Below are 10,251 nucleotides of genomic sequence, written 5' to 3'. Positions count from 1 at the left end.
GCACGAGTGTAGCAGCACCCTCTAGTGGCCAAAAGTAATAATTCACAAAAATGAGACCCAGCTTTCAATGGCTTTAACCAAGAGACGTGCACACGAGGACACTTTGTGGTAGCAGATGTGAACTGTAGACAAATGCTTTTTTTTCATGAAGTAAACAAAATGGTTTACGTCTCTAAATTACAGAAAGTGTTGTAATATGTGTTTCACGTCTAAAGATAGAACTGAGCGTTTTCATCTCAAAATGTCATTAAGACGCGGATCATTTCCAGCGACGCTTAGAGTTTATCGTTTATCTGTTTTAGTGGTGAAAATGATATTTTTGAGGATTGAAAAAATTATTTTGCAAATACATTTAAGCCTATTTTAAGTATCATCAAATGCCCCCCCCCCCCCCCCCCTTTCTAAGAGAAGCCAAGTGATGTTTAAGAAATTGTACCATAAAATGTTTTTTGTAGGCTTGCATTAAAGCTACATAACCATCCATAGCTTATTTGATATATGCATTTCTGGGACCCCTGTCACTTTAGCATGGTCCAAACTTGAGTTTTACAATATTTTTGGCAGCTGTACAAAGTATGCATCAAATCACAACACGGACACAGAAAAATGTAAACAATAATAAAATTAAGTAAAAGAATAAAGCATTACATTGATTATTAACTTATGGGTTATCCAAAAGCTTTAAATTATATAAATACTTTGGAGTTTCATAAGTTTATTTTCTATGAAGTTTACGAATGAATAAAAAAATAATAGGGTTTGATTTTAAGGAATCAACATTAGTATTTATAGAATTTACCCAGGATAATTATAACATTTAAAACAATTTCTAAAATAAACCCAAAAATTATGTCCTTAATAGAAAAGTCTGCTAAACATGGAATCTTGGGGAAGAGCCAATACTGTATATTGTCGTCTATTTCCATTAAATCTCAAATACTTTTGGCAGGAAAATGTTTTTGATAATTTTCAAAACTTTTTCATGAGAAAAACTCATCAATTGTTCTTTATTTTTTAAATGACAACTTGCTGTATTGAAGGAAATACATTTTTTTGATAATTAATTATTTATGACACAGTTACTCCATGTTAAAAATGTGATGATCACATTTGAGACAGGGGCTAAATAAGGTGTTTTTCCCCCCTGAACACCCACGCCAATATTTTTGCATCTTAAACTAACATAGTTGAGAGCAAAAACTTACCAAATAACCCAATGGATCCTGATTGATACTATCTATATCTTATAAAAAAAATGAATATTGGAACCTTTTTTATGGATTTCCTGGCAATTCTTTGATGTAGTGGGCTTTATGGGTCAAATAAACAAAAATTGTTTGATCAAATTGGAGGAACATTGAGGAAATAAAAAATTAAAATACAATCAAATAATTCAAACCAATTCTAACATTTAGTTGAATGTGGAGACCTTTTTCAGGCGATGGCCAAGCAGAAACATAAACATGTCTTATTGCTCATGAGTCACCAAAAGCATCCTTCCTCTGTTTGTGTGCATGGTCTCGTTAAAGCCACAATGGTGATGTCTGCCTTGTTCCAGGCCCAGAATAGGAATCGAAATGGCACCTCTTGACTGGTTAGTAACAGACACTGAAAATAACGGAGCCTCCTGGAAGGGTGACCCTCCTGCACATGGTTTCTAGGTGCGGGCAACAAGCAAACAGAGGGTAAACGGTCTAAAGAGGCCGGATCACTGACTCAAGCACATGACGAATTTTTCAGATTAGTCACCGTCAATATAAATACAGAGCTGTGTTGTGAGGCATTTGTTGGTTCACCCGATGCTCACAGCTTTTTTGATAAACTCTAGGTATTTAGACAAAAATGAATCAGATCCCACTTCTTTCCATGAAGATCTCATTTGAGTGCTGCTATGGGATGTTCTCAAGCTTGCATTCCTTCAATGGGTACAGCCCTGTTAATGCCAGACAACATGAGGAACAAGTGACCCAAAGGGCTTCAGGTGAGATGTCAGTGACATGCCAATATATAACATCACAGGGAACAGAAATATAAGTAAGCATTTTACTGGATGTTGCGCTTGGCAAAGTATAGACAGTAAACTGTAGATGCATGATGCAGCAACAATGTTCCCTTGTGTAGCGAGGAAAACAATGTCTGCAAAAAAACAGGAAAAACGAAGAGGAAAAGTGAAGCATCGGTAAATCAAGTAACACAAAACTTTATTTTTTTTTTTTGTAGAAGTCCTTTATTTGATAAAATATTGGATCAAGTTCTCCAACATGCAAATACACTTCCTTTGAGAGCTCGATCTTGTAAGGACAGACTCTCTATAAGGACGTTTACTCAGTCCTCAGGAAGGGTTATAAAATAGGGTTGCCATGGCAGCACTGAGGCCAGGGGCGGAGTGCAGCTGTGAGTGCGTCCTCCATGAGGACAAAGGGAGTTCCGGGACGAGGATGCAAAGGCTGAAAATCTCCCCGTCAGGGTTTCGGCAAATCACTGGCTGCGTCGTCCCCAGGCAACATGTCCTCTCATCAACATGCAGAGGCTGAGAACATTATTTTGTTGGTATAAAAACTTGAACATATACAGAAAAAAAGAAATAATCACAGTTGATTTAATGTTTTTGTTTGCAAATCTTTGACTCAAACTTTATTGTTACCTATAGCAAGCAAAAAACATGAGTTTAGCAGGAAAAAAATATTCCCTAAAAGTGGAATGGTGCTGCCCAAAGCATGGAAGTTTCTTCTTTAACAGCTTTCCTCAATAAATACAATACAATAAACTCAAAGGTCAAGGAGGAATGTGTCATTCACTCATAGAATAAACAATTTTCTGTCTAACTGGTGCAAAAAAAAGTAAACTTCAGCTGCCAGAAAAAACTAATACAGTCCAGAAATGTCTGGGAAATGAAGATGTTAACGCTTTTAGCTTCCTGTTCTGCAGTCTGCACGTCTGCATTTCATGATCTCCCTTTTGACTTCTAGTGCTGGTGCCTCCCAAAGCTTTATCTGCTCAGGCTTTACTTTCATGGCTCACATGCCTCTTGGCTGTGGCAGAAACTGAGCCGAGTGAAGGAATGCTGTCAGTCGGAACTGAACCAAGCCAGCCAGTAAGTCATGGCAAAAGAGTGGGCTAAAGTCACAGTGAAGCCCTCGGCTCCTGCAGTACAAAGGATGATGGCTCATGGTGGGTTAGGCTTGTTAGAGACACAAACGAGCGGCAGGGAGCCGTGGTCAAACAGCTTGTACGGCAGAGAACCTTTGGAGGTCCAGCTGTCCGTTTTGGGGTCGTAACACTCGAAACAGTCCGAGTCCTCAATGGTGTCGTGGCCATTGAGGATGCGTCCGCCAGTGACGTAGAGCTTGTTGTGGATCACAGTGGCGCTGTGGTGCATTCTGCGCTCTCTCAGATTCTCACACTTGACAAACTTGTTGGCTTTGGTGTCGTAGGCGATCATTCGCTTAGTGTAACCTACAAAATGAGATTTTGATTACATTTATGTAAAAAAACTGCCATGTTTTCTTCCACTTTGTAGTGCAGACTGTTATCTAAAAGGAAAAAGTTCATATCACACCCTGGACGGACTCAGTCAGAAATATTTACTTTGTAATGACAATGACTGCACACACACAGTAGATTAGATATTACCAATGGCAGGGCCTGAACTGAAGCGAAAACGTTGATCAATTAAATCCAATCAATTTCTACAAATGTCATGCCTTGTTATTTTTTAAAATCTATCAATTAATTTTCCTTTAAAACAAATGTTCATATTTTTTAGACAAAAATACAAATTTGTAAATTAAATTTTTATGAAAAGTAAATTCTACTTTTTTTGCTCAATTGTTCAGGGCTCTGTGAATTTATAAGCCTGTATTAACTAAAGCTTTCTTTGTGCTCTAATGATTTTACAGCTTCATCTTTAAAAATGCTGCAACAAAAGTTTTAAATGCTTTTTTCAGAAAAGGCAGAGCTGTTCTTATTTTTTTGTGAACACACACACAAACAACTCATTTATCAGTTTGTTGTAATATGTTAAACTTTGACTTAATGCCCTCAGTGCTTTTTCAACATGACCACTTGTTCTCTCACCTCCTACTATGTAGATCTTCTCCTCTATGACAGCAGCAGGAGCACACACATTTTTCACTGTTCTCGTCTCCAGCTTGGACCACAAGTTGCGAGAGATGTGATACACCTGTATCACGACACAAACATCAACAGTCAGCATGATCACTGAGGCATCAGAGCTTCTTATTCCCCAAACCTGATGTTTGACCAGATCTTAAGCTGTTTGGCTGCTCAACGAGGTCTTTTCTACCTGAATGAGCCTGACTGGGTTCTGCATGGCATCCTCCCCCCCAAAAACATAGATCCTCTGATCACTGGCTGCAACAGCTGGATGAAGCGCTGCTGTAGGCATCGGCGCCATGGTCTCCCAGTGATTAAACATACTGTTATACCTCTCCACTGATGGAGAGATGCGCTTGTCCACCCCGATGCCCCCCAACACAAAAATGAAGTGCAGATACGACACGCTTTGGTGAGCGTATCTTGGCTCCAGCATGGGCTCCGCAGTCCTCCACTGGTTGGTTTTTAGGGACAGTGTGTAGACTGTGGCACTGACTGAGCTGTCGCCTGAGCCCAAGCAGAGGCTGAGGCCTCCGAGAACATAGAGGATGCTGTGGATGCAAACGTATGCGGCTTTGTAGAGGCGCAGGGGGAGCTTGGCCAACCACTCCCACCGGTGAGTCCTTTCATCGTACAGTAAAGCTTCCCGGGAAGTCTGCTCGTTGTTTTTGCGACCCCCAACAACCACCAGGGTTTCTCTGCAGGTGTAACGTCTCGGTGTGGTCCAAAGGGGCTTCAGCTCACGGCTGCACTTGGCGCTGGCTGTGAGCATCAAGCGGCGAACTGAATCAATTATCTCAGTGCAGAGGGTGGATGACTGCACCAAAGGGTCATTGGCAATGAACTGGAACAGGTAGGTGGGATGGATGTAGCGCAGACGGACTTTCTTGAAGAGGTCGTGGATGGCACCGCTCCGGGAGAAAGGGTCATGGTGGATCCACGCCAGCAGCGTCTCGAACACTTGTTCCTCTTCTGCACAGAGGCGGTCATCTTCCAGGTAACACATGAGCTCTGGAAGAGACAGCTCACAAAAATCCTCAGTGGTGGCCACATCAGAGAAACACCTCACCGCCATCTCCTTCGCACGCTCCTTCAGACTTTCGCAGTGAAGGATCTCAGACAGCCGGATCATGCTGAGACAGTTCTCCGGGCTCAGCTGCTCCTGAAGGAACATGGAGCAAGCCTCGAAGAGATTCCCATAGTGAAGCATGGATGCTGCCTGCATGAGTGGGAGCACTATCTCCATGGTGATGCTGATGCAGCCCGTGTAAACGTAGTGCACAATTCCAGACAGCACATTCGAGGAGATTCCCTTAAGATTAACGCGAGCCTGGCTGCTCTCCACGAAGTTGCTGCAGAACATAGCGCGAAAGTACGGGCTGCTGGACACCAGAACGCTCCGGTGACAGGGGATCTCCTGGTGCTCGCTGCAGAGCAGGACGTCCGTCAGGATGCGCTCCTGCCGGAGGGTGTTGAGCTGGCCCAGAAGGTAGCAGGGATGTTCAGAGTCTTTGAAGGAGAAAACCTTCTGTGGTGTGACAGCCATCCTGCAATGAACATCACATTCTTCAGTGAGAAGATGTAGACGTAAGTTTTATTATGAACATAAAATCTCTGAGAGATTTCTCAATTTCAGAAAATGATGTGAAATGTTTTGAAGCTATCATTATTTCTAAAACTTGATGCATCACATTTTTACAAGGTTGAAAACAAACTGTCAAGAAACTAAAGTTGATTAATAACTATTTTAGATATCAACAAAAACATTTAGGTTTTCTCATGATGGGTGAAGAGCAAGATTCCTTAATCCAAAGTGAAAAAAGAGCTAAGGGTAACGTGTGTGCACTGGGGAGTTTACTTAACACAAAGTGCAATTATGAGTTTAGTAAATAAACTAAGTTTGAGCAATAACTGTACATATAAGGCACAATCAAAAAATAACATTACAATTTAGGGATTCCTTATTGGTACAATTAACTTTTATTTACATTTGGCCAGAAATTTCTCAAAATAAAAAGAACGCAATAAATTTTGAGTGGATCCTGTAAAAAATAAAAAACAGCCTAAACTGAAAAGCAATTAAAAAACATCAATATCTCAACACCCTAGATCCCTGTGGGGGTCACGGGATCACTGAAGCCTCACCAGGCTACTGTTGGGCGAAGGTGAGTTACACCCTGGAAAGGTCGCCAGCCTGTCGCATGGGGCTGATAAAATCTGTGCTAAACAAATTCAGTTTGCAAGCCTGTCAGAAAAAAAGCCCAAACTGTCTTATAAAGACCCAAAAGCATATCTTGGCTTGAATCTGAACCAACAAGCCGTTCACAGTAAAATAGTATAAAGATGTAAGACCAATGAGGTGTTTTACTTATTTATTTTTTTTGCAATGAGGCCTGCAATTAGAAAAAAACCTAAACCCAACATTTCAGAAATGACCACAATATTAATCACAGCAGTAGAAAAGAGAAAGGGAAAAGCTTTTCTTTTGCAGCTTTAGTTCCTGATTTTCTTGCAGCTACCAAGATAATCACAAAGCTTTATGTTTGCTTTTTGGAGTCAAATGAGAGGCTGATGCTCAGTAGATATTAAATCAGAGGATAATGAGGCTCAGCATAGCAGCAGGTCAACAACAGAATGGCTATAAAAAGAAAATAATCAATGTTCAGTCATGATTCAAAGTCCAGTATAAGGTTTTCCCTCTCTCCTAACTAAAATGCAACAGGCTGATCTTTGCAGAGGTATTTTTAAGTAAAAACATAAAATCTATACACCAGAGCACGATTGCAAAGACAAATCAGCCAAAAATTGCTTGCCAATCATGTGAAAAATTGACCACTTGGTGCCAAAATCTCTAATTTTTTGGAGCTGTTTCAGAACCTGGTTGGAACACAGAAACTTTAAATGTATTATTTCTAAAAACATTTATTTCATGAAATTTATAACAATTTTACGTCTTTCAGAAACAATGTCCTAAAAAATGAGACAAACAACGAAAAACAAACATAGTGTTTGTTTCATGTTGTTTTTCCATATTCATTTGTTTTCTTCCTTTTTTTTACATTTTAGTTTGTTCTCATCTTTGGTTGCAGGTTCACTTACTTCCTGCATTCCTGACTTTACTTCTTGTTGAGAACAAGTTGTTCAGATGAAAGTATAAAACAAAAACCCAGAAGCCAACAAAACACAGAATAAATATATACTTTAATAAAAAAAAACATTTTTTATTTCTTTACAAACACAAAAGCTTTGTCAACACAGCATTATGTTCTCATCCCTCACTCTTTCTGGAACTGTTGCTCCTTTTTAAAGCCCTTCTCCAATTTTAAATACCCTGTTTTTCCCCTCACTTTCTTTCTTTATAATTGATTTTTCCAAGGATATATTGATCTGTTTGGTATCTTATTGAGCTTGATGCAAAATTAACCCATCCCTGGGGGCAAACACAGATTTACTCGCAGTTGTGGTGCCCCTCCTGTCTGATATATTTAGACACTTAATCATTATTGTTGAATGAGAGTGACATTCTAAACAAACAGTTTTACGTCAGAACAGTGTTGGAGAAGCTCAACTTACATAGAATTAACTTTGAAAACAAAGGCCTGCTACAAATAAATTAGATTAAATCATTTTGTAAACATCATGTTCTGAGTCTTGTGTGCAACTGCATTGACCAAAACGTTTTATGAAATAAATATTTTTTGATGAAAAAAAATAAGCCCACAATCAAAACTGTCTTTAAGTTTTTAAATCTTTCAAAAGTCTTATTGGTGGGGACTGATTGAGTTCTTACCTCTAGTCTACAAAAGTCTGTGACATCCACGATGATTTTCCAAACTGGTTAGAGCAAAAATGAAAACCGTTACGTTAAAACGTCAAAGCATAATCCAGTGAGAAGTTTGAGTTGAGAAGCTGCATGGCACAGAGAAATGACAAGGTTTTACAGTTAGGCACAGTGGAGATTGCCATGAGGCCACTGTGTACATTCCTCCTTCTAAGAATAGCATGCAGGCTCTCCGTGACTGGAGTCAGGCCTCTCATGTGACACAGAGCCGTTTGGCACTGCCAGGGTCCTGCGAAGACAGTGTTTACAACCGAAGAGCGAGTTTTCAGGGAGTCCAGAATCGTGTATGCCCACCCAGGTTGGTGCTTACTCCAAGAGGCCCTGAGGTGCCAAACCTTCTTCCTTCTTCCAAAGTTTTGGAAGCCCTTCCTCATGCATGACCAATGTGGGCAAATATAGATCAGTGCTGAAAGGCAGGATTGATCAGGAGAAACAGCTGTAAGAATGTGACTGTGAAGATGTTTGGGATCTCCTGGTTCAAAAAAACGTACAAATTTCTATTTTTGCTTGAAACTTGTGTTACAGTTAACTTGTAGTATTTGGCATCAATTATACAATCTGACAGCTTTGGAGTAGATGATTCAATATTTGTCAGATTTATTTTTATTTTCTAAGGCTTCTCAAAGAAAAGAAAAAAAAGAGCTTAAAACCAGATATAGAACCCCCAAAACGCAAAAGGAAGATGCCAAAACTTGCATTCAACAAGACGTTGGGGTGGCCATGGTGCAGCAGTAGAGCAGTCAGACTCTGATCGGAAGGCAGCAGCCTCGATTCTCGCTTTGTGTCGAAGTGTCCACATGCAAGACACTGAAGCCCACATTGTGTCTAGCTGTTATAGGTCGGCGCCAGTGTTTGGCAGCAGAGGAGAGAATGGGACTGTGACTGTAAGGCACTTTGAGCCTTTGAGAAAGAAAAATATACACTATATACATTTACCATTTTGAATCTGATTCACAAGTTTTGTACCGCACACACATGTAGTGCAAAAAAGTGCAAAAAAGGTGCAAATTCAACCTTTGTATTGATCACTTTTTAATGAGCTTCCAGCCCAAATATTTCACTTTGAAAGCAACCAAGGTGCTCCTTGAAAAAACGATTTAATACTATTCACAATATTACAACATTTGTGAAACTGAAGTAGTTCTTGATGTGAAGGCTTTGTTGTCAGCAATCACTGAAAAAAACTTGTTCATTTCAAAAATAAAACTTAGAAAACATAAAATCAGCAGTAAACTTATCCTTAACAAAAAAAAATATTGCTTTAATTCAACATTTTTTCATGTAATAGTACAATTTCATACCTAAATGTAAATGTTTTGTGTGAGGGTAACAAAGTTTTGATTTTAATGAGAATATTTTACTAGAATAAATTCAATATATATATTTTGTAATCACATTTATTTTCCATTTATTTCTCTATTTTTCTATTATCTAGCCATTTGGAATTTGTGAGATAAAAAAAACCCCCATATATTTCTAAACAGAAAGAAAAAACAAACAAGGGGATGACTAAAGATAGAGAAAGCTTTCGTAATGCTAAAGTACATGGCAATATTATATTATATTTATATTATAATATTATAATATTTTAGGACAACACAAGAGAATGCATTCAAAAATAAAGATGCTCCAGGAGAATCAGCCAATCAGAGAGCAGGATAGACTGAATGTCAAAATAAAGCCTCTGAAATACAGAAAAAAAGATGGCAACCAATTGGTGCTTCTATTCCTACTAAACATAAATGACAGATAAGAATGAATCCAGGTACAATTTCAATTTTGGCTGATAAACAAAGAGAAACAGTAATTTTTTGAAAAACCTTATTGCAATTTTAAGAAATAATCACATTTTGAGGACAAATGATGCTTCACATCTTCAGATGTTAGGTTTTGAGTCTTTGTTTTGGAGTCGGGCCCTGCTTGCAGACCTCTCATCACCTTGAGCGTTGCGCCCTGATGAATTACTGTCATGTTTGTTTAGTGGCGAATGACAGGAACTGCAGTTTCATGTGGGCAGATTGAATGACATAGCTGCAGGAAAGTGAGCTGTCGGCACGCTGTGGCATGAGGACACACACAGCTTTGGGGGACTTTGTTGCACACTGAAATCCTACACTGACACCAGTTAACTCTGTTTGCTGCATACTTGTCTGGCAGGGGGGGCTACTAATTTGACTGGTTACCGTCTCTCTTGGAAACCTTATATTATGATTTTTCAATTTTACTTACCTGGTACTTCAAAGTAATGATTAATTAGCTTTATTGACAAACATGCTTTTTTTCATCTTTTTTCT

General features: G+C 39.1%; 1 protein-coding gene across 1 annotated transcript; it reads right to left on the bottom strand.

The window, feature by feature from the left end:
* Nucleotides 1–2,204: 2,204 nt before the first annotated feature.
* klhl38 (kelch like family member 38) lies at nt 2,205–8,545 on the bottom strand. The gene is made up of 4 exons (XM_004074209.4): nt 7,907–8,545; nt 4,307–5,663; nt 4,078–4,183; nt 2,205–3,456 (listed from the first exon to the last, which is right to left on the bottom strand). Exons 2-4 carry the CDS (start codon nt 5,660–5,662, stop codon nt 3,167–3,169), a joined length of 1,752 nt encoding a protein of 583 aa, XP_004074257.1. The 5' UTR covers nt 5,663; nt 7,907–8,545; the 3' UTR covers nt 2,205–3,166.
* Between the last annotated feature and the right edge of the window lie 1,706 nt (nt 8,546–10,251).

The sequence above is a fragment of the Oryzias latipes genome, chromosome 11 (genome assembly GCF_002234675.1).
Source record: "Oryzias latipes chromosome 11, ASM223467v1".
In the NCBI taxonomy this organism is placed as follows: Eukaryota; Metazoa; Chordata; class Actinopteri; order Beloniformes; family Adrianichthyidae; genus Oryzias; species Oryzias latipes.
Note: the sequence above shows the minus strand (reverse complement) of the source record. Positions and strands in the feature narration are given on the sequence as shown.

Excerpts from the sequence above, each read along its gene's own strand:
- klhl38 (XM_004074209.4), bottom strand. The coding sequence starts at position 5,662 with ATGGCTGTCACACCACAGAAGGTTTTCTCCTTCAAAGACTCTGAACAT. Across the intron at positions 4,184-4,306 it reads ACCCAGTCAGGCTCATTCAG|GTGTATCACATCTCTCGCAA; the intron begins GTAGAAAAGACC and ends GTCGTGATACAG. Across the intron at positions 3,457-4,077 it reads GAAGATCTACATAGTAGGAG|GTTACACTAAGCGAATGATC; the intron begins GTGAGAGAACAA and ends CTCATTTTGTAG.